The following is a 23,875-nucleotide window of genomic DNA, read 5'->3' on the forward strand; positions in this document are numbered from 1 at the left end:
CACACACACACACACACACACACACACACACACACACACACACACACACACACACACACACACACACACACACACACACACACACACACACACACACACACACACACACACACACACACACACAAAACGCACGCAAAACGGACGCAAAACGGACAAACACGAGAATACCGCCCCAGGACGGAAAAGGGCCACCAAGGGAGAGTAGGTGCGCTTTTCGTACAGGATTGCTGGGATTCTAGACTATATCCTAGGATGGTTTACGGCGCAGGTGGTTTGCCTTGGTCGCCGGGCATAAAAGCACTACAAAATTGCGGGGGCGGGAGATGGGGGGGGGGGGGGGGGGGTGGCAGAGTTCTTCCCTACGCTCCTGAGATTGGGGGAATTTTCATACTCCCGATGGGCTTGTAATACTGCCACATGCAGCAGTTACCAGCGAATATGCGAACATATAAGCGGCGTTTCTTTGTACGAGGCCTGACAAACGCCATTTGGCTTCCGGGGTCGACCCTGTTGCACATCTGTTGAAGCCGCTGTTGTAATTGCGAGCTACCTTATAACTTACCGTTTCAGTGCCGTAATGATTATGTGGTACACTAGCTTCCACCATCTTTCTAAGCGTGGCATCCAGTGTACAATATTTTAAGCACCGCAGCAATGTTCGAAAAGCGCGCCTTTATTTTGGTTAGTGGAACGAAACCAGAACGAAACGGCAGCACTCATGACCAGTGTTGCCAATTTAGCGATTTTGTCGCTAAATTTAGCGACTTTTCATCTATTTAGCGACAGATTTTTCAAATTTAGCGGACAGCGACTTTTTTAGCGGAATCGCCCAAGAGTTCAGTGAAATTTTAGTGACTTCCGTATTCAACCGTAATCTTAGTATTTTGAACGGCTTTAGCGCTATCGTGAACACCTCGGTTTTAAAGGAGCACTGACACCAATTTTCGGCGTTAATATTATTGCACAGTTCGCTTCCTTCACTCAACAGAATACCCTGGCTGAAATATGAGCGGCCTGCGACGCGAAGAACATAGTTTAATTGGATCTCATTTATCGCGCCGACGGAGCAGCGCGCGGAGCGGCACTCAGCGAATGGACATCAGCGTGACATCATCCCGGGAAAGCCAAAAGAAGTGACGCGGAAGCGCTCGTCAAAAACTCGTTACGTCACTTCACGCGCGCGGCCCCACGAGCGGCGAGCGGGTGCAACACCCTCTCAAGCGGGCGCCGGTGATGTCCGCACAAAGCGGTGAGGTCAGTCAGGGATTCTGTCATATGCGCCGTTCGGAACGAAAGCGCGGGAATTTGAAACAAACGATTTTCAGGCCGTTCAATATAAATAACTATCGCGCGCTGAAGTATTTGAAGTGCTGTTTCAGGTTCGCCAGGCCATTAAGCATCGATAAAAGCAATAAAAGTGTAACATAAAATCTTCGTGTCAGTGCTCCTTTAAACATAGAGTTAATACTTTAAACTTCTGTAAAGCCCTCACGGTTGTGACGACCACTTCACATTGGTGGGAAACACAAAGTGATCAGTTCCATTTTAATTTTAAGTGCGCATACTCTTGTGTATCCAGGATACCATTGGGTCACCCTCTTAGTTAGAGACATCTCCGAAGATTTGCCACAGACTTTACGGTTGCCAAGTTTGGACATACATGCATTACAGGGTCACCTAAGGCGAGCTGTCTCAGGATTCTCGACTTAATCTGGAAATGTTATATCGTCGCTATACAGCGGCTGAACTGTGCATACACAAATAGTTATCTATTTCGCCTTAGAGCGACGCCAAATCATCGAAGCCGCGCCAAGCTCTAAGGAGTCTGTTCTCTTATTTGGGTGACACGGTCTTATTTCAAAATCGTAAATTACGTGGCCCAAGCTCAGACCAAAAATCAAATTTGTGAAAGTCCGTTGGTGGTGGTGGGGGCGGCCCATGAAGTGGCGCATACCCACTCAGGGGGATTGTCCAAGAAGATTTTTTTTTCATTAAAAGGAACCAGATAGGCAAAAAAGCGCAGTCGAATAAAGAATTTAGTACATAGGTTGAAGACAGAAATAGAAAAAGAAAGCGGAACGAGGGAGCCTGATCAGAATCATTTTAGCAAGGCAGACGAGCCGTCTCTGAAATGGAGGAATGAATGGCGTGATAGACATCGTCCGTTATCGCGCCAAGTCCACGACAGTTTCTTTTTCTTTTTCTTTCCTGCCCAGCTCCTTCTTGAGCCTTTTCTTCCCCCATCCCCATACCTCAACAGAGAAGCATGTAGCGTCTGATCAGCACTGCCGACGCCTACACTGCTGCCAACGAACCGCCAACGTTAGCAGATTCGGACTCGACCGCCATTACCACCATCGAGGAAGAGCTTTTCTACTAGACTCTACATAAGTGTGCAGCGTGTGTGCGCGTGTTCTGGTGCACTGGTTTAAGCTTAACGGCAAATCAGTCTTTTTTTTTTCACTGTAAAAGTTTACAAGACGCACCGGTTTTTAGATGCGACGCTGAGAGCATCTCTTGTCGGCGGCCCTGACCTTCCTGCGTGCGTCCGTCGTCGTCGGCGTCCGCACTCTCCTCCGCTCACCCCCTCTCCTCTCCGATAGCGAACACTCTAGCGAGGGGCTTTGGATTGGATTCGATTGGATTGGCTTGGCTTGGATTGGATTGGATAAAAGTGGATTGTGTTGGATTGTGTTGCGTCATAGCCGCGGCAGACGCACTGGCGCCGGCGCGTGCCCAGGTGAGAGCGAACACTCTCTCTCAACATCTGCGGGTGTGCGGCCCAGCGCGCTCTCACTCCGCCGGTGGGTGGCGCTGCGCGCGGTGCTGCGCATGTGCAGTACCCTCTCTCTCCGCGGTCTCCTCTCCTTCGGGCGCGCTGCGCATATAGCCGGTGTGCCGCTCTCCGGCGGCCTTTCGGTCGACGGTTGCTCTCCGCTTGCGCTTGAACCTCCCTCAGCGTCGCATCACACCAGGGTTCCCGCGAGGGGAGGTGGGCGTAATTTTTTGTTGTTCTTACCTTTGCAGCTCAAAGAAGCAAATAAATTTGTTTTCACTGTACATTCAACTTCTTGAACTATTTCAGTTAAGTTTAACTGGAAAAACCTATTTAAATTGGTTTATTAGGCTTTCGAAATTTAGCGATTATTTCAGCGACTTTTTTGTAAAATTTAGCGACTATTTAGCGACTTCTTTACCTTAACTTAGCGGCACGCTTCAAAAAAAGATGGCAACACTGCTCAAGTCAAATCCGAGGAGTTGTTTCGTTCCCATTAAAGTGTACCAGCGATGTTTGTCTCCAATGTTACGGTAATTCAGAACAGCGTCGTTCGTTTCCACGTCGCAGTTTGAGAAATCCCAGAGGGAACCAGAGAACGGTATGTTTTTGAGCGGCCTACCTTTGCTAATCACGCGCTTACGGCGGCAGCATGCCTTGTCTCGTAGGAGCGGCCGTCGCTTTTGTTTACATTATGTTGCACCAGTGACAAACGGCGCGAACAGCTGTTCGCAGGCTGACCCTTGCGTAAACAGCGTCGTCCTCGCCGCTCAGCCGACGCGCTTGTTCGGGTTTATGTAAACATGTTAAGGGCCGTTAGGGTGTATGTTCATTTGCTAAAGGTTCTGTTATGGTCCCGTCACGAAAACGCTGATCCAGCTCCGTCGCTGTCTCTATTGCGCACTGCAGCGTTGCTCTGTTGTGACCTACCTAGGTGAAAAAAGAAGCCGTTGTTTTGCGTGACCTGGTTGTAACTCCGAGCTTCTGCGCTTATTGATGAGCTCCCGAGAATGTGATGAATATGTCTCGTCAGAAGAGTCTAGTTTTGGTGATGCGTTTTGCTGACTAGCATTGTTGTGACAGTACTTTCTTCCCGGTGATTATAGATGGCCAGATCTGCTGGGGTCTCAGAAGGGCGCGGTTGAACCTACACATGGTTCAGGTGTGGGACGAGAGTTGATTCTACGTGACCAGTCTGGCATCGAGGGGTAAAAACGTACAAGGCGTAGGGGGAAAGGGTAGGGAGTGCGAAGCTGCAGTGAATGGGAACTGTTGGTGTTTCATCGTGATGGTCTCTCAAAGTGGGCGAACTGCAGGTTAGCGACCCCGAACAGGAGAGCTTTTGCTTGAGTTCAAGTCCAGGCAGAGCCAGTGCAACGTGCAAGAAACAGATTCGGATTCAGAGGAACATTTACAACCTCTTTTGTCACAAGGCTTGGAATCAAATTGCGTGAAATGAGAAGGGCAACGTAGATTCAAGCTCAGTTCCAAGCACCGTGTTGTGTTGGCATTGCTAATCACCAACAGCAAGGAGGGGGGTGAAGCACACAAGTTTAATACTGTTTGGTTTTGAGTCTTTAATAGGGAAGGGGTGCTACTCAATCCAGCTCAGGCAGTGGTCAAGGTCAGCCTGAGATAACCGGCAGAAGAGCTGATATCTCGTGTTGTCAGTGTTACGGTATGCGGATGGAGGCCAAGTTATCTGCCGGGCTGTCAGTGAAATTGTGCAGAGAGTTGGAGCAAGGATGCAGCCTTGGGGGACACCAAAAAGGACTGTGGCAGGAGCTGAGGAGGTGGCACGATAGAGCTCATGGTGTGTCAGCCGAAAGAATGAAGTATTCATTTTCACAAAATACAGCTCACAAAACAGTGGGACAACTATCGGAGGGGCATGAATATAACGGACCATCTTATTAATACATCATTCTTACTTAGATCTGCCGAAAACAATGCGAAAGGCACAACTGTGGGAAGTTGCTTTCAACCTGGCCACTTTTTATACCCACCTCTAGGAATTCGAGTGCTTTTGTCAGAAAAGTTATGGGTGTCGTGATCACTTTCTCTTTATTTCAGTCTGTTTTCCGTGTGTTTACTAATTTGTTAGTCAACTTGTGTGCTACAGAGATGTTGGCTAATGGTTTGACAGTGAGTGCGTTTTAAATTTTTACACTGCCCCACCAGTGTCAGCCTGTTCAGTGGCATGATATGGAAAAAAATGGTTTCGAGTGGTTTGGCTGGGCAATGCTCTACTGTTATACGTAACTGTGCAAAAAAGTTTGCAGCAGGTTGCTGTGTGTTCTGTTGGGCATGTTTCACCTTGGCAAAAAGGCAAGTTGTGAGGGTGGTCTGTGGGGAGGTTTCAAGGAAAACAGACTGTATAAGCAGCAGCATATTGCCTGCTGGGAAATATTGTGCAAATATATTATAAGACCCGCCGCGGTAACTCAGTAGCTAAGGCGTTGCGCTGCTGAGCACGAGGTCGCGGGTTCGATTCCCAGCCGTGGCAGCCGCTTTTCTGATGGAGGCGAAAAGCAAAAACGCCTGAGTATGAGATTTTGGCGCATGTTAAAGATCCCCAGGTGGTCAAAATTAATCCGAAACCCTCCACTACGGCGCTCCTCATCACCTGCATTGCATTGGCACATTAAACCCCAGAATCAATCAATCAATATATTATAGGGGACATTTGTTTTTCAGTGCGCCAGGCATTTACAAGAATGTGAACAACTTATTTCCATTGCACTGGTTGCAGCAACCTTCAAACGCTACCACAATCATTGCAGTCATCGTAATTGGCTAAAATTTGTTCATTTCTTTTTAAATTGCCGATGTTAGGGAATGGGCTTATAATGGGTATAGGAGGCGAGTACTAAACAAAGCTAATTCAGTTGATAAAAGGTAGGTCTTGTTTTTGGTTAGAGATATGCGTCGCCTAAGGTCGCCCTTATTATGTTAGCAGTCTGTGTCATTTTATGCTCTTTTTTCTATAGTGCGGGTTTTTTTCAACACAACTTCAGGTTTATGATAATTATTGCTCAACCTCAGAGGAGTTTTATGGCCACAACGGAATTGCGCTCCCAACAAACCAGACTCCTGTTCTGAGGACCAGTTTGCACCGGGAGATCGATGACAGCATACACCGGTCACCATTGATGAAGGGTTTGTGCTGCTCACAGCACATCGCCACCTTTCATCGATCACATGATGACCATTGTTAGCTTGATCTGGGCTTCATGCAGTAGATCTCTGTGCACACACTCTGCTGCAATGCACTGTTCCCACCTACCGGTATTGGGGTAGATGCAAGAGTGCAGCTACTCCATGGTTAAACCCAGCCAATCTCCCTCCCCTTAGTTCTAACTCCGCTCCAACTTAGTTTTTTTGCACTTCGCAAAAGCTTTGCTTTAAAGGAGCCATGAAGACAAAATACAAGTTGGGTTTATTAGAAAGAGTGCTTAGTTCCGATAACAATGATACCAATATCATCGCAGTCTTCGAACAAATAACGGAGATATTAACGAAAACGTGTGAAGCAGTCGCGACCCCCTAGCCAATTTCCCGCAACTTTGCTTTGACGTCGCAGAACCTTGTTTGTGCGATTGGCGGCCGCCTAACGGACCTGTCGCGACGAGACATGACTGGACGTCTGTAATGGGGCTTCTAGTTCCATTTGACCACATCACTTGAATGCTAACGTGCAGTTAACGCATTGAAAATTATGTTTTATTGTTGGCCCGTATGACGTCATTCTTGCTCATAACACGTCACTGTGGCGCAAAATTTGCAAGTTTTTAAATACTTCTCGCTTTTTTTTCGTTAAAAAAACATCTTTTGTGGCTGTAATGTAGCTGAGTGAGATACTGAATTCTAGTTCTTTGAAATTAAACGAAGTTGTATTTTTTCTTCATGGCTCCTTTAACCCTTAAGTGCTTTATTTTTTTTAGAATTTCCCGACCAAAAGTGCCTATTTTTTTTATTGCTTATTTCGAATCTGATTGTACTAAAAAGTAGCGAGTCGATGTTGAAAAAATATTTGTACCCCACAGTTAGTCAAATCAACACAATAAAGTTTATTTCTGAAAATACATAGGAAACCAGCTACCTGCTGCTAACAAAATTAAAAACTTTATAAATAGTACAGTTGCAGATGCCACATCTTTCTTCACTTGTGTAGGCTAAGCACCTTTGCAATAGCAGGAGTGCAAGGAATACCCGCATCTCTTCCTTTGTCACTGGTACCCATTTTTTGAGGCGGGAGTGATCACTGGGAGGAAAGCATTTCAACTTTTCAGCCACTTTGCGATTGATTTCGTCTACCGCAAATGATATAAGTTCATCGTCCAGAAACTGCTGAATATATTCCATAATGTCACCCGGCGATGACAATATGAAAGTCTTGCCTGGAATGGCCAAGAATGGAAAGCGATGAGGCTTCACAGGAGGATTGTCCACATAAAGCAGGATCCACTCGCGAGCACTTGCGATGTTCGCTTCCCCGCTGTCTTCGTCATCACCGGAGGAGCTGCTCAATTCACCGTCATCGCTGCCTTCACTTCCAGAGACAAGATAAACATCTGTATCCGAATCAGCATCGCTTGAAGAAGATGACGAAAATGAAAAGCTTCTTTTTCTAGTTGACGGGCCAGCTATGCATGGGTCGGCGCCACTGCACGCCATCTTTTCATAAAAAAAGCGCGCCTTGCGGCAGGAGAAAAGTAATTCGTCGAGTAAATGCTGCCATCTAGTGGATGGCACGCAATCTAAGCTGCAGACGAGCGCTTCTCGTCCTGAACAGTATAGGGCAGTACCTATTCCGCTAAGACGAGCTCTGCTCGTCCAAAGCACTTAAGGGGTTAAAGCAAGACTTGTCCGTGAAGCCTTACTGTGGCCTGTTCTTTTTTACGTTCCCAGACTTGGAGGGTCGGAAATGACGGCCTGATTGGTCGAGCAGTAGTCCGCATGGAGCCACACGAGCTGGACCCGGCCGGGGTGGGCTACCGGGGAGCGCCGCCCCAGGAGTTCCTGGTGTGCCCCCCGGAGTGCTGCGTGTCCTCCACATCCGAGGTGGCGTCTGCAACGGAGCGGTGCCGTGTGTGCCGCCAGCTGCGCGCCAGCTTCTTCTGCGACGAGTGCATCCGCAACGGGGACTTCACGCACACGCAGGCGCGGTACCCCGAGAGGTGGGCCACCGCGCTTTCTTCATTGCTGTGTGAGAGGGGCCTGTGGCGGTGACGAGAAAGAGTGTAGCCAGATTTTTCAAAGGGTATTTTTGTTCTGTTAAACGACAGCTCTGACTCTGCCTTCGCTACTTTAAGGACGAACTCACCCCTGTTTTTCTGAACAAAAAAAAAAAACAAACAACCTTTTTTAGCCAGTTTGCCCAGCATCAAACTTTAAGAGACCGTGAAGGTGGCGCACAACTTCACTACAATTGAAACGTTTCTTTGAGGGAAACAGGTGAAAGGTAGGGAACTCACCAGCTGCTTTGCCATACTTGTGGTGCAATGCGCCTAGCTTTGACAACTGCCCAATGCTGACCAAATTAGGTGGTTAAGTAACATTGTGGGATTCCAGTTGAAGCTCATGGTGGTTCAGATAAAAATAGCATCATACCCGTGCCACACGTACACAAAAAATGACAATAAGTGTTTTAAGGCCTTAAAATACCCAAATGACTCTATTTGGGTGGGCCGTGCTACACGTGAAAACACAAAGGCTGTTAGGCATGATGGGAATGATGACCAAAAAGAAAAATGCACTCATATTTTAGAAGTTTTTTAACAGAGAGAAAAACGTCATGTAAAGGTTTGAAATGTTTTTTGTGAAAGAAAATGTTATGAGAAAAAGTGTTCTCTAAAAAATGGTGTGAGCCATTTCTAAAAGCGGCTTCAGCAGCTGCTGTCGCCTGCCAAATCTGAAAAATTCAAAATAAGAAGTGACATGATGTTTTGCCTTTTGCCGCTGTTTTAATGGACTTCGTCTTCTTCAGAAATTCGCCACCAAGAGTGCACCAAAAAATCGTCCGATTTTGAAATTCATCTACGTTTGCACATCAACACTCTGGTGCTGAGAGTTTCGTTGGTTTCATTTAGTGCTCATTGCGTTAAAGATTAGACAGATTTATGAGTTTTGCGGAACTCCTTAATGGCATTATCTTATTTATCTTAGTATCTTAATTAGATCTTACTATTTCTTACTATATAAATTAGTTAGTATCTTATTTAACTTAGTATCTCAGTTATGTAGTTTCAAATTTCTTGAACATCTTGCCAGGATGCGTGACATTTTTTCATTCTGTTTTCTTTGCTGATGAACAGGTTTGCGGAGAAGAAGCTGCGTTTGATGCAGTTGCAGCGACACAAGGCATCTCTAGAGAGCAGGTCTGGGAAAAAAATTTTTCCTTGCATGCTGCTCATGTTTTGGGTCCTTGGTGCTTGTTTCAGGAGTTCAGGCCAGACTCAGGCCTTTCATCGAAGTGTAGAAATACATGTTCGTGCAGGAATGTTTGTGGTTGCATGGAAATGAAAGATTCAAATTCGAGTCAACTAGGGAAAAGTGCTTTAAAGGAGCCATGAAGAAAAAGTACAAGTTCGTTTTATTTGAAAGATTTCATGTTCAATAGTGCCCCCAGCGCTTGTCTGGAAGCAAACGATGCTTTAGTCACTGACAAATTAATCAATTTAAGCTAGAATTTTGATTCTCGTGCCAAAACGTGCGTTTGAACGACGTTTGCAATGACATCACAAGAACAGGTCTTTCAGCTAAACTTGGTGTGGAGTGGAGACTTGCTTACTGTTAGTCAACCTAGATGGTGCCACCACACCATTGCAAGCCATTTTCTGCCTTTGGTTTGTTTGTGACCGCATTTAAACATGGCTTGTTTTTGTTTATGGGGAAAATAATCTTTCGTGAAACATGGGGCTCGCTCGACAAAATAAGACACCCTCGCTTGCGTCAGTCGGCCAGTGTCGTCCGAGACAACCCCAAAGCCCCGCAGTCCTGTGCAGCTAAACCAAGCATAGTGCACGCAGTACCAATAGCAGTGCGCATCGGTACTTCTATATTTACGTGTGCTTTCGTAACTTCCACTGTTTGTCCCACCATTCTTACTGCTTTAAAAATAGCTCGTTCGGCACGCTTATAAGCTGTGCCTAATTTGCGTTTGCTTTTGCTGGCCTCCGCCAATCGCAGAGCTGGCTAGTATGGCATCGTGGGTTCTTGTGCAAGAAATGAGCTAGTGGGTCGCACGGCCATTCCCTTTTTGCTAATTATACAGCTTATTTGAGCAAGGTTTATGTTAAAAGTGGTGTCAGCATGATTCTAATGAGGCAATCTTTTGACTGAATCAAACTTGCATTTTGACTTCGTGGCCCTTTTAATTAAGCAAGTTTGGTTTGCGTACAATAGAAATCACCCTCCCAGAATTGCATACAGTTTGTACTGTTGAATACGCTCTTCATAAATGAAGATGGTGCAACAGTCAGTGTGCCTTCGTCGTAGAAAGTCTTGGCTGAAATCAGTCAGAATTAATCTAGACCACTTTGCTGTGTCTTAATTGCGCAAACTGACGTAGTTTTGATGGTTGCATTAAGTGTCCCGTGTTTCAGAAAAGCCACTGTTGCCGGTGATGTTGACCTTAAGCAAAAAACCAGCGCGAGCAAAAAATCCCATCGTGGCATTTGAAAGCTTTGGGGTTTGTAAGGCACTACCCCAACAGGCAGTGTACAAACAGGAGTGGAAAGTTTTCACCACTCTGAAAGTTTTCTAGCTATGCAAATGGGTCGGTGTGGCCCCATCGTGTTCCACTTTTAAAAGCGCTGCCTAAGTATTCTCCAAATTTTTGGCACACAACTTCCCGTCACTGTTTGGTGTTGTTGCTACTTTGCAGAATCCTGGAGACGTCGCAACCAGTGCTTAGAAGAGAAGGCCTGGTAAGTCACAGTGCTTTTTGATGCCTACTGAACACTGTCAGTGTTGAGTGAAATTTTGAGCAGAAAAATGAAAAACAGGGACAAAAGGTTGAGCCAGCTAATTTTCTGCGAGGTAAAAAGCGTTAGCTCCCGAGTGGCAGATTTTTTCGAAGCCTTTACATGTGCTTCACTAATGTGATTAGGATTTTGTTTTTCTAATTTGGCCAGTAGTTAGATGTCAGTCAGTGTTGCCTGTCATAGGTAGTCACTGTAAATGTGACATCGTAAATCTTTTTTCTGCTAGTACAGCAGTTGCAAATCTCTAAAAGGCTCCCCTCCCCTCCTCCCCTAGGCAAAGGGAACCTAGCTCTCCACACGCTATACAGGGTGATCAAAGTTAAGTCGACAGGTTCTTTAAAAATTAGGCACTTAGATGCACGTAAAGACTACCTCTACGTTCAGGTTATGTGCCGAGGGGGACACAGAATGAGGTGGTAATTGTTGATGTCGGTGGCATAATTACCTAAAATTGAATAATTGACTTTTTTGTGGCGGCAGTAAGTAGGCATGTTTGTATTGGAAAGTTGGACGCAATCGTGTTTCTACGCAGTTTCATTTGGCAGAATTCTCCTAGCACATTCATGCTACGAGATATCGAAGTGCGAAGTTTAATTGCTGTTGGCATGATTACGCATGCTAGGCAGTGAAGACCAGCGCAAAGCTCCTCCCTTTTGTGACGTGCGTACTGTGTACGTTGTTTTGTTGGACAGTGGGGTGGAGGCACAGGCAAAAGTGATAACTGGCACCCTTTCAGTCTTGGCTGGCGTTATTGCAATCTGCAGTACGCGGAACCGCTATCAAAACCGAACAAAGGGGAGGAGCTTTGCTCTGGTCTTCATTTTCTAGCATACGTAATCATGCCTACGGCAATCAAACTTCGCACTTCGATGTCTCGGAGTATGGATGTGCTGGAAGAATTCTGCCAAATGAAACTGCGTGGAAACACGATTGCGTCCAACTTTTCAATGCAAACATTCCTGGTTACTGCCGCCACTAAAGAGTAATTATTCAATTTTAGTTAATTAAGCCACCTTCTTCAATAATTACCACCTAATTCTATGTCCCCCTGGGCGTGTAACCTCACTGTATAGGTGCTCCTCATGTAAATCTAAGCGTCTGTTTTTTAAAAATCCTGTTGACTTAATTTTGATCACCCTGTATTTGCGGCAAACAATGCAGAAAGGGTGTCAGATATGCAGAGATTGTGTGGAACACATTGTGTCACTAAACTGTCGCCATCCAATCACTGTGCGTGCCCACTGAGCTGCCGTATTGTGACCCTGCTCTTGGCGTGCTTGTCAGTTGCACTCCCAGTTCGCTACAAACGTCTTCAGAGGATTTGTGACCATAGAAGCAGGCCTTTTTAACAGTGGCAAACCTGCTTAAAGGGGCAAAGGTAAAGCGTGAAGAAGTGATCCATTCATGTCCTTGTTTTCAAATCGTCAAGTGTTCACTGAGGGGGTGCTGTAGGGTTGAATTTTTTCTCCCCTGGTAATGCTGAGAGCAGGTATAAATTTAAGTAAGGGGTAGCCGAACAGGCCGGAGTGTGTGGCGTGGGACATCCTTGCTGGGTGTCCTAGAACCGTAACATTCATTGGTGGAAAGGAAGAGGGAAGTCGTAAAGGTAGCTTCAATTAGGAAATACGCGCGCTGAACTAAATTTAGTTGACTGGTAGATGTGTCATCGTGTGTGACGCACAAAGCCCTGCCGAGATGTGACTAGGCATAGCACAGCAAGAATGTCCCAAGTGTGGCTGTCACCTGTGACGCTGTGCTTGATGTGGCGTCGTCACTCCAAAAGAAACGTAGGCATTCTATGTTCCACTGAGACTCTGGCGCGTCCAACATTGCCTAAAGGGGAGTGCCTTTTTGAGGGCAGTATGGGATGCCTAATTAGGGTTGCCACCCTTCCCGAAAAAAAATAAAATAAAAATAAACGGCCCTTCGGGGGAGGGGGGCGTGGTATTTAGAAGGTTGAATTTGCGGTGAAAAAAAAAAAGAATCCATGTTTTCTGACATGCAATGCCGTATGCATTGTAGCGTTTTCCTGGAGAGGAATCAACATAACGTTTGTACTGAAAGTTACTGAAATTTTGGTTATTGATCAGAATGTTCTGCCCTGAAGAGAAGCCGCACATACTTCGTCCATTAAAAGCTCTTTTTTTGCATCGCGCCCGCGCTCGCCCGCATGTTTTTCCTGCTGGCTTGTCTTTGCGCAGCTTGCCGACACCTATTTATCGTCGTAGTTGTTGAATTAACGCTTATAAAATGCCAAACAAATAACTAATCGCGGCACGATGACCGAAAAATCGGCCAATGACGGCCGGTTTTAAGTACAGACAGGCAACCGGCCCACTGTCTAAAAAAACGGTCCGGCCAGTCAAAAACCGGGAAGGTGGCACACCTATGCCTAATGCAACTGCATTGTCCTTGCAGAAGGAGGCCATTCAGAGGACTCGGGAGAAGGTTGCCTATCTCCGCATCATCCTTGAGGACATCAGGAAGAGCGGCGACGAGGGTGAGTGCAACGGCCTCGCTTGTCTCATCTTACTTGCCGAAAGGAAGCGATTGAACTTTGCTTTTATTTTCGTCGGTTTTTTTTTCCCTGTCTCCCTTTTGCTAGTGCAGCTATTTCTGCAGCCAGCTTTCTCTCTCTGTAAGCTTTTGGGTGTCTGTAAATTGGGTTCTCAGGAATTCGGCTGGAATGCTGATTAATAAGGAAGCCCTGGTGCTTCCGTCAAATAAGGTGTCAAAAAATAAATACAGGTTTTCCCGCTGAATTTATTCCAATTGGCATGCAATTTGGTCCAGGCGCCAACCGTCTAATTTAATCCAAATGCCATGTAATTCAATCCAGGTGCCAGCGAATTTAATCCAAGTGACAACCAATTCAACGCGCTTTGCTTCGCGCCAGAATCTGTCACTTCCGTGTATACACACTAACTACGGCAGACATACGATTCAATTCTCCGCCATTTCGCTCTGGAATTCACTAACCTCTGATATTAAATCTTCTAATTCACTTTGCGTTTTTAGATCCAAATTAAAGACTTCCTTGTTAGGCCCTTCTGTTTGATTGAATTGTAAGTGTAGTATCATGTCTTGTGGTTGATGTGGTATTCATATCCCCTTTTTGAATAGATTGGAGTTGTATTCTTTGTTTTTTAGTGTTCCTGCTTCTTAGTGTAATATTTTTTCTTTGGTTTTCTTTGGCTTTTGTATTCATCTTTCTCTGTTTTATGCTGAGTGTTTATTTGCTGACATTGTATTCTAGTGTTGCTTGATAATTGCTCTTTTTGTTTTAAAATCATCATGGGAGGTCCCGTCTGCGGTTCTTACCTTGGGACCTCCCAGTGCATCTGTACCCATTCACGTTTCATGTTCACGCAATTCAATTCAAAATTTAATCCCTTAGTCAACCAAATTAATGCAGCTATCAGAAGGATGTTCAGGAGTGTTTTGTGCGAAATTAGGCACAGCTTTGCGGACTTTGTTGGCGTGGTGAGGTGAAGATGTGGTGTTTCTTGATCCATTATGTCTGAAATATCATGTGCGCGCAGCTTAATGGACGTTTACTAACACCAGTAGACCAAAAGAGCGGTCTCGTTTGATCCGTTGGTGCCGTGTGCTCATCCTCTGCGAGATCGTCACAAGGATCGTCTGCTTGTGTTACAAGACGCTGGCAAATCTGCTGGCGTAACAATACGCAAGCAGACAATACTTCTGGAGATCTTGTAGACGATCAGCACACGGCACCAACGGATCAAACGAGACCGCTCTTTTGGTCTACTTGTGTTAGTAAACGTCCATTAAGCTGCGCGCACATGATATTTCAGACATAATGGATCAAGAAACACCACATCTTCACCTCACCACGCCAACAAAGTCCGCAAAGCTGTGCCTAATTTCGCACAAAACACTCCTGAACATCCTGATAGCTGGATTAATTTGGTTGGCTAAGGGATTAAATTGGTTGGCACTTGGATTAAATTCGCTGGCATCTGGATTGAATTGCATGGCATCTGGTTTAAATTAGATGGCGCTTGGTTTAAATAGGCTGGCGCCTGTATTAAATAAATTGTATGCCGATTGGATTAAATTGCGTGGGAAAACCTGTAGTTACCTTTTCCTCATCAGAAGCTTTTTTCTTCTCAGCTAATTGGTAGTACGTAAGCTCTAACTCGGGAAATTTTTATGATCCAACGAATCATGGGGAGCAAGTAGCTGGTAGTTTGGTGGTGCACTTGCAAAATTTTCTATTTTCTAGCCTTTGTCTTATACATTGATTGTAGGGTTTAATGCGCCGACGCAATGCAGGCGATGAGGCGTGCCGCAGTGGAGGATTCCGAATTAATTTTGACCACCTGGGGATCTTTAACGTGCGCCTCAATCTCGTACACACGGGCGTTTTTGCTTTTCGCCTCCATCAGAAAAGCGGCTGCCGCGGCCGGGAACCGAACCCACGGCGTCGTGCACTTTGTCTTATACAGTGTTACAATGATAAATGGCCGGATTTAAAAATTTTTCCCAAGTGAACTGTTCCTCCGTTCACTCTCAGACTTTACATGAAGGTCGCACTTTGTTGGTGTTTGTTTAACTCCGGGAACAATGACGACACCAACCTGCTTTCTAAAAAAACAAAAACTACAGTGGAACCTCGATAATACTACTTTCAACGATCCAAGGAAAAATCTTCATATGACTGCGATGTCGTATGATCGGGGTACGGGTAAACGCTGGCCTGGTAGACGGTCTCCCGTGACAGTTGGGCTAAGAACTTATTTAAACTACTATATTTAGCGTCTTCTCTCGTAATTCGCAAACCCCTAACTGACATCCCAAGTTTCTAAAAAAGAATGAAACTCCTATTGTGTTCCCCCGTCCCCTCCATGGCGTCTCTGATAGCCCGCCAGCCAGGCGCCACGCACGAGCTAGATAAGCTGGGAAGGCTGACGCGGCCGGGCAACTTCAGAGAGGAAAATGCGAGTGTGTGAAGCTGCCAAGGCCAAGCGAAAAGAATGATAGCACAAGGCAGCAATGGAAGAAAGGCAGGAAAGAAGGGAACAGAGTGACAGTAAGGCTTTGAAAGACACCGATAAGCAGAGAGAGGGGGGAGAGAGAGCGTCGGAAAAACTTGGATCGAGCAGGCGAGGGAGGCGGGTGTTCAGTGGCGTTGCGTCGTTTGTGTTTTCAAGTTCATCGGCTCGGTGGGCGCTTCAAATTCGTGGTCCAGCGGCTATCTGCACTTCGACTTATCGCGGTTTGCGCGTTGATGTTCTGCTGCTGCGTGAAGCCGCTGAAGGTTAACTTCCACCCGCTAGTACCCGCCTGCTTGCTTGCGTCTCTTCAGCAAGTGGTCTGGCCCGCCTGCGGACCTTTGCACATCAAGCAGCGTCAAACGGGGGTTAGACGCTGCTTGATGCTCAAAGGTCGAGACAAGGCGGCGAAGCGGTCTAAAAAATAGGAAAACACCGGTTTATCTGCCAGGGTCCGTCGTAGCAAGCGGACCGCATGCTCCCGAGTGTCATATCATCGGGGTTTTTAATGCATTGTTTCTATAAGGAGTGTACCGGGACCGCAGTGATCCGTCATGAGAAGCGAGTCGTCGTAAGACCAGGGGACGTATCATTGTGGTTCTACCGTAAAAGCCATTTTTGCCTATTGGAAACCTGGGCGCCACCTTGGCAATTTTGACCGCGGTTGTAGTGTGGTGCCACCTCGGGCCTCCAAACAAACCACGTGATGCCGGTTTGCAGCATGTTTTGGGAACACGACATGTTTTGTTCTGGAGGCCCAAGATGGCACCACACTACAACAGCGGTCAAAATTGCCAAGGTTGTGCCTAGGTTTCCAGTAGGCAAAAATAGTTTTTATTTGTTTTCTAAATAATCAGGCAAGTCCCATCATTGTTCGCGGCGTTAAACAAATTAACTCAGTAAGTGCAACCTTCGTGTTAGGTCTCAGAGCAAACAGAGCAGCAGTTGACTCGGGAAACGTTTTCAAAGACGCCCATTTGTCATTTTAACATGCTGTATAAATGAGGACACCTTCTTGAAGAATGGATTCGGCTTACGAAAGAGAGGACTTAGTGGGACTTCTTGGGCGAGGGTTTTTCCTGTGTGCATTTAATGAATGACAATGATGATGTTTGTGTAGTATATACACGGGGGCGCGTTGCTTGGAGACAATTTTCAGGTGCCATAAACTACGAAGGCCCTAGGGGCTAAGACCCAAGACCCGCAGCGGTGGCTCAGTGGCTAAGGCGTTGCGCTGCTGAGCACAAGAATGCAGGTTTGACTCCCAGCTGCAGCGGCCGCTTTTCTGATGGAGGCGAAAAGCAAAGACTCCCGTGTGGTCGAGAATTCGGCGCACGTTAAAGATCCCCAGGTGGTCAAAATTAATCCGGAGCCCTCCACTATGGTGCGCCTCATCGCCTGCGTTGCTAAGCATAAATGCATTGCTGACAAAACATTTTTTTAGGAGCAATATAGGTGCTTGTATATCAAAGTACCAAGGTTCTGAGCCCTTTAATTAATAGCATTTTCGTGTGAGGTGAAAATGTGAGCCATCAAGCGTGACAGAGAGACGGGTTCCTTCGTTGAGCTCACGCAGAAATGCTTGCCTGTTGAAACCCCTCTCCCCACGCCTGCAGGGCAGTCCCGGCTGGAGCAGGTTCGTGCCGAGTGCGCGGAGGCCGAGCGCCTGGCGTCGCGCGTGCGGGACAAGCTTGCCACGCGGGCCCAGCAGCTGTCGGGGGTGCGGGCCTCCCTCGGGGCCAAGCGGCAGCGGCTGGAAGAGTGCCAGCGCCAGAGGCAGGCCCTGGTGCACTCCTACGTGGCCGACCTGGCCAGGGACATCTTCACCCTCGAGCCGGGGGGAGGGCCGGAGGAGCAGCAACAGCAGCACACCACCACAGCGTGGGTGCAATGAAGGGGGGGTGGCACGTAGGATGATGATCCAAAGACTGAATACGAGCTTGTTTCACCAAAAAGGCTGCTCTATCCGACGACAAGGATGCCAGTTTTATTGCAATGTTCGCACAAATAATGAGGGTATTTACAAAAAATGTCTCTATTATTTGTGTGAAGTTTACAATAAAACTGGCATGATCCTTATCGGAACAAGGACAAAGTTGCACTAAACTTGTATCAAAAAGATGGCTGTGCTGATAATAGTGATATCAATTTTATTCCAAACTCTCGATTGCCGATATGTTGAAATATTGAAATAATCGAGGTACTGAAGAAAGCAGATGATGCAGTGGCGACTCTCCAGTCACAGTCCAGTGATCTCTCTATGATGTCATGGCATTCGGGGATCGTACGATCCTGCAAACCTTCTATCTGCTAACAGCCGATACAACTAGATGTTAACAGACGTGCCTTGTGGGGAAATGAGATAAGTTTTCAGCTTAGTCTCCAGAAGAGCACTTGTGTATTATTTTCGAACAAGCGCTGCAGTCATCCAGAACCTATTATGCGACTGCATGGAGCAGACATACACATAAAAAGGGAATGCGTGTTTCTGGGTTTGTGCTGGATGGCAAGCTTACATTTATTCCACACATAACACACCTGAAAATGAAAGGCAGTGTAGACCGCTTGTAACATATGTCATGGGAGCCACAAAAATCCGCACCATAAGGGGTACTGCACTATAACCAAAACAGACCTGAATCCAACTACCTTCCAATCTATCGTATTTACACAATTGTAAGTCGATTCGAATGTAGGTCGACCCCCCCCCTCCCCCAGATTGCATCTATCAATCTCTCTCAAAAAAAGAAGAAAGCGAGCGCAGAACGCAGCCTGTTTGAATGCTGCTGTGAACGAGTTCCGAGAGAGTTCTTCGGGCGCAGGGCACTCATGACAGACGGAACGATTCAGCATGACACAGAAGTGACACAAGCACACGGCCGCCTAGAAAATCGTGCACAAAGACAAGCTGTTCCGTCAACTACCCCAGACGGCAGCTCTCCCTTCAATGATCGATGCGCCCACAAGAACCGTGTGCTTGTGGTGCGCACAGTAGATGCTAAAAAAGAAAAGCTCTTGTATAAGCACGCTGAATAACCATGCGCTGTGGGTTGAGTGGGAAACTTTATTCCTAATCATGAGAACACATTCACTGCGAGATGACAACCATCGAAGCTACCCACAGCGGCCACTGCCACGCAATATCAAAACAAACAACATGGCGGCTGACAGAAGCGGCCACTTGCGATTTCCTTTGATTTGTGAGATCGTTACTCGCATTCAAGAAGCGTTTTGTTTCTCTCTAATAAACAAAATGAGTATTACCGGATCCCTTGAGTCAATTCACGGTGCTGACGCAGGCACGATCATCTCATTCAGCACACTTCCGAACACGCTGGTGGAAGGTTAGCCGCTCTAGGTACGGTGGACAAAGGGCACAGACCGGGAACGCCAACTTTCAAAGTCGGCATCACCTTTATTGACGCCAGAATGTGTGCAGTGGTAGACGCCACGCTTCGATCGTAACCGTAGTAATGAGGGTGTTGCGCTTTCCCCAGCTCGTAGCACCCGTGATTTCTCGTTTCTGTTGGCGTTACAAGCGGCACAAAGTTCGATTTCGATTCTAAGTCGACCCCCCCCAACATTGGATTGTCAAACTTGAAAACAGGGTTGACCTACAATCATGTAAAGACGGTACCCTTCAGTTATTCTTTGTTGATCATCTTAAAAACAGAGCCACAGTCTTCATTTCGTCTTCCCCCCCCCCCATCAGCCACTGCTGAAGAGTCTTGCAAGTTGCTGCACAGTCTTGCAAACTGTGAGCGTGGCTTTAACGTCCTTTGTGTTTCTGTTTCGAAGAGCATGGCCAGGTTTCTTAGCGTCTATGAAGAGATGCCGCGTGGGACATCGTGATAAGGACGCAAGCTCATACCTTTTTTCACCCTACCTTGTGTTAACAATGCCAAAGGCGGTTGCTTATCAGCAACGGCAGTGTGGCTCGCTATCACCGAATGTTCAAAAAGTGAGAGGGTGGCTGCTTATCTGCACAAGGTTTTAATAGAAACAACTTGCCACGTGGAGGGTTGCTTGTGCATTGAGTACGATGGGAGGCCTACTGGTGGCCAGGAAAATCCGCGTTATATCCGGTCCCGCACTATAAGCGGTTACGTTATAAATGGTCTACACTGAACATGAACTCAGTGAACATACAAATACTCCTTTCCCATCAGTATTATGGACTGGATAAAATGCGTCTTTTGTGTGCTTTTGATTTGATTGATTGTGGAGTTTAACGCGCCGACGCAATGCAGGCGATGAGGCGCGCCGTAGTGGAGGGCTCCGGATTAATTTTGACCACCTGGGGGTCTTTATCGTGCACCGAAATCTCGTACACATGGGCGTTTTTGCTTTTCGCCTCCATCAGAAAAGCGGCCGCCGCGGCCGGGAATCGAACCCGCGGCCTTGTGCTCAGCAGCGCAACGTCTTAGCCACTGAGCCACCGCGGCGGGTGCAAGTGTGCTTTTAACACCCAAAAGTGATGTCGTGCATGGATTACGGTAATGGTCTATATGGGTCTGCCTCAAGAACGACTTTGAAAAATGTTAGACCTAGTGCTACACATGGTAACTTTCTTACAAACATCATTCGATGCCTGTTTTTTGAGCGCGATGAGTAGTGCTTTGAGCATCGGCACTCGTACACATTTTTGATGTATGGTCTGCAGGTGAGATTCTTGGAATCACCCGTTTTCTAGTATCATTGAGGACCACATCTGCTAATAACTTGTTTTTACACCCTCTGTCACTTTCTATGCCTTTTTCCCTGTGAGTGGAAAGGTAAGCAGAGGCAACTAGTTGGGCTCTTCTTTGAGGTTTGAACGTGGATGAGTTTTGCAGAAGTCAGTCGGGGGTTCTAAACCGAGTGCCGTGGTAAACCTCCGGGGTTTGTGTTCCTGAGCACAATTCTCGTTAGAAAAGGAGTGATCTCCTTGGTTGCAGGGACCGGGAGGTGCGGGAACTGGAGGAAGCCCAGCAGACGGTCTACGTCCGTGGCCGCTGGGTAACCCTGGCCCCCACGGAGGGCTGCATCTCCCTGGTCAATGTGCGGCTACCCACCAGCGGGGACTACTCCCAGTACTGCCACTGGCGTGGGTATCCGGGATAGCCCCCCTCTCCTGCCTGCAGCAGGGCACTCCGTTGCTTCAGTCATTTCCTTTCCTTGATGGGATTGTAAAAAAAAGCGCTCCGGATGCAGTTTTTATCTTTTCTAGTTGCTTTGTCCTCTTTGTGTTTGTATGTCCGGACCTAAGGTTGCCTGGCTACTATAAAACTGAAATAGTAGACTACCTTCTTGGTTTCTTTTAGTGCCTACAGTGCAAAAACAGACAGTGGACTAAAGAAAAGAACCACAAATGGCACTTGTTTGTAGTTCTTTTCTTTTGATGTTGTGCGTTTTTGTGCTGTGAACATTACGGCTTACCAACTAGTGGCACCTTCACGCTTTTTGGTTTCTCATGAGTAGAATTGTTGTTAATGAATAAACCATTACTGGTAATACCTTGAGTAGTAATATATAGTCAAGCACTCTCTCAAGCCGGCTAGCACTGTGCACGAGAGGGACACCTTGCACCACAATTTTAAAGGGACACTGAATTGAGTTTGTTGGAGTGTTGTTTGCGAGTGCATTGTGGAGTTGAACCCACAGGATCAATAATGTGACTGCTTACCAAAAGTCTGGAGCTTCAGCTCAACCTTAAGGGGAGACGTGGGTCTTGAAATGAACTTTTTTATTAATTGGTCTGTGATAATGAAAATCACTGTGCATATGTGTTTTGTCTTCCTCATTTCAAATATGTAATTAGTTTTCAAGTGGTAGAATTATTTTTTGAGTTATGAAGAAAACACTGGAGCCTAATTAAGTAATTTATTGCGGGCCTTTAAGGAACTTTTTATTCAATTTTTTTTTAAATAAATGGTATGGATGTGTAGCTTAAGACCTGCCATGCATGCTGAAGCTATTTATATTCCTGTAAAGATAGTTGATTGGATAGAATTAATCTAATTATGCCAAGTACAGTTTTCTGAAAACTTAATGACCTCTAATTATTACTCATAACATTTATTTGAGGCAAAATGAGCCAATTAAAATAGCTTCAGCATGCAGTTCATTATATCCCGAATTCAACGGTATAACACTTGTAGAAATCCTTTGAAAAAAACTACCTCAAAACCCCTGTAAGGCTAGGCACATATGCAAAAAAAGGGAAGCTGAGAAAATCGCAGTTGCCCATGCAACTGTGCAGCTTTCCCCTCATTCAAAACAGCAAATTATTTGTTCTTCAACTCGGTATCGTCAAACATCTCTTTGCTTTTCTAGCGTCATTTTATTCCCGAAAGCTACCCCTATAGAGTGCGAATATATATATATATATATATATATACAGTCGAACACGGATATATCGAACTCCAAGGGGATCGCGAAAGAATTCGATATATCGATAATTCGATATATAAAATACGCCTATCTGAAGATTATCTGACAACTCCGCACATCACTGAGAGTTTTATGAAGTAGTGAAAACCGGTAGTTTACCGTTTTGACCCTCAAAGCACGGAAAATCCGAACCGCAGCATGATGACCACCGCACTTTATTTATCATTGAAATGTCTTTGAGCTTCGCTTGTTTTTTCTTCTGCGTCGTAAAGATCGCCAAATTGTCCTCGAGATTACAAACACGCACAAATGAGAAAATGAACGCTGTACACTGTGCCACAACAGAGTCGAATAACGCTGACGTAACCTCGGCCGAAGTAGGCGGTTGGGAACGTTGTCAGGCACTGAGTCCTTTTATCTTCAGTATCCGAACCGAACCCCTCCCCCATCTAAAGGCGTGCAACGAAGTCGCTTTGCACACGCCACGCTCCGGAATAGCGGGGGCGGGTTGTGCTGCATTCGCCTTTACGTCAACGTTGATGCGTGCATCGCCCTCAAAACTACTGCCTGGAATTGCGAACGCCTTTTCAACCAACATCTTTTCAGCAGTCTGTACCCGACGAATTCCCGCCTTCGTTGCTCCGAAATGAATGCCTTGGACAAAACAAGCATACAACGCCGCATCGGTCCCCTGCACGAGCCACCAAACAGCTCAATCACAGAAAAAGAGTGCCTCCGGTCAATTTCTTTTGCTCCTTTATGTCCTTTCGCCTTAACCACTATCCGCGTTCTAGCTATCATGGAACTGCCCCTCGTGCTAGCGTGAAAACAGCTGTTGAAGGCCGTCGAAGCGACATAATGCCGCGGACGCCGCCTCTGTCTTACCCAGCCATGCAGCTCCTGAGATGAGTCAACATTATCATCAACTCCACCACATCGGGGAAGCAAACTTTCAGCGGCACCTTCGGCGCGGAATTCGATATATCGAATTTGCCCGTGATCAGGAGTTCGATACACGCGCATAACAGCCCTATACTTTTGCATGGGATTTTCAAGGGGATGTTTGGACTGTTCGATATAGACAATAATTCGATATATCCGTGTTCGATATATCCGTGTTCAACTGTATATATATATATATATATATAGTTATATATAGCGCATCAGAAGAAGTTTTACTACAAGTGACAGTTTTATCTATTGAGCATATGAAAAAAAGAAAGGTTCTAGAATGTAGCTCGCGTTTCGCTCAACACGAGCATACCAAGTTTGCTGAAATCAGTTGGTGGGAAAATTATGAAATCCTCTGTCTGCAGATGGCACCTGGCAGAAAAACTGAACAAAAGCAAAGCCAGAACGTTGCTTCAATTTTTATGCTGTTGGCATCGCGCCGTCTCTCTTTGGCGACTAGGGCTGAGGTGCCGAGCGTGCACCACAGTTGTAAACGCTATTTTGTTATGTTACTGCTTCATTTGTAGCAATCAAATCGGATTTGCATCGCGTGAAGTGAGTTGCAGCGAAGGGGCTGGTAACGGAATGCCCGCCACTGTTCTGTAACGTGCATGCGCTTAGCTAGGTGGGATAACCACGTTTTCGGTTTAATCTACTCGTATATCACGTCACCAACGCACATTGTGCACAGTGCGAACATTTATAATTCTCAAATCGCTCATCTATATGGTAACCTGCCGACGAGTAAGCGCGCGCCGGAGTGCGGGCCG

General features: G+C 46.3%; 1 protein-coding gene across 1 annotated transcript in view; it reads left to right on the top strand.

Annotated features, from left to right (window-relative positions):
- The first annotated feature begins 3,222 nt into the window (after window positions 1-3,222).
- The window catches only part of LOC144164781 (beclin 1-associated autophagy-related key regulator-like), a 55,719-nt gene continuing 35,066 nt past the window's right edge, over window positions 3,223-23,875 (top strand). The window contains exons 1-7 of the mRNA XM_077695053.1: window positions 3,223-3,377; window positions 7,688-7,956; window positions 9,094-9,156; window positions 10,665-10,707; window positions 13,183-13,264; window positions 17,399-17,663; window positions 20,720-20,868. Of these exons, the coding sequence (XP_077551179.1) occupies window positions 7,736-7,956; window positions 9,094-9,156; window positions 10,665-10,707; window positions 13,183-13,264; window positions 17,399-17,663; window positions 20,720-20,868 (823 nt within the window). The 5' untranslated portion in view covers window positions 3,223-3,377; window positions 7,688-7,735. The remainder of the gene's footprint in view (window positions 3,378-7,687; window positions 7,957-9,093; window positions 9,157-10,664; window positions 10,708-13,182; window positions 13,265-17,398; window positions 17,664-20,719; window positions 20,869-23,875) is intronic.

This window comes from Haemaphysalis longicornis, unplaced genomic scaffold (genome assembly GCF_048455015.1).
Source record: "Haemaphysalis longicornis isolate Haplotype H1 unplaced genomic scaffold, Haemaphysalis longicornis Haplotype H1 scaffold_139, whole genome shotgun sequence".
NCBI lineage: Eukaryota > Metazoa > Arthropoda > Arachnida > Ixodida > Ixodidae > Haemaphysalis > Haemaphysalis longicornis.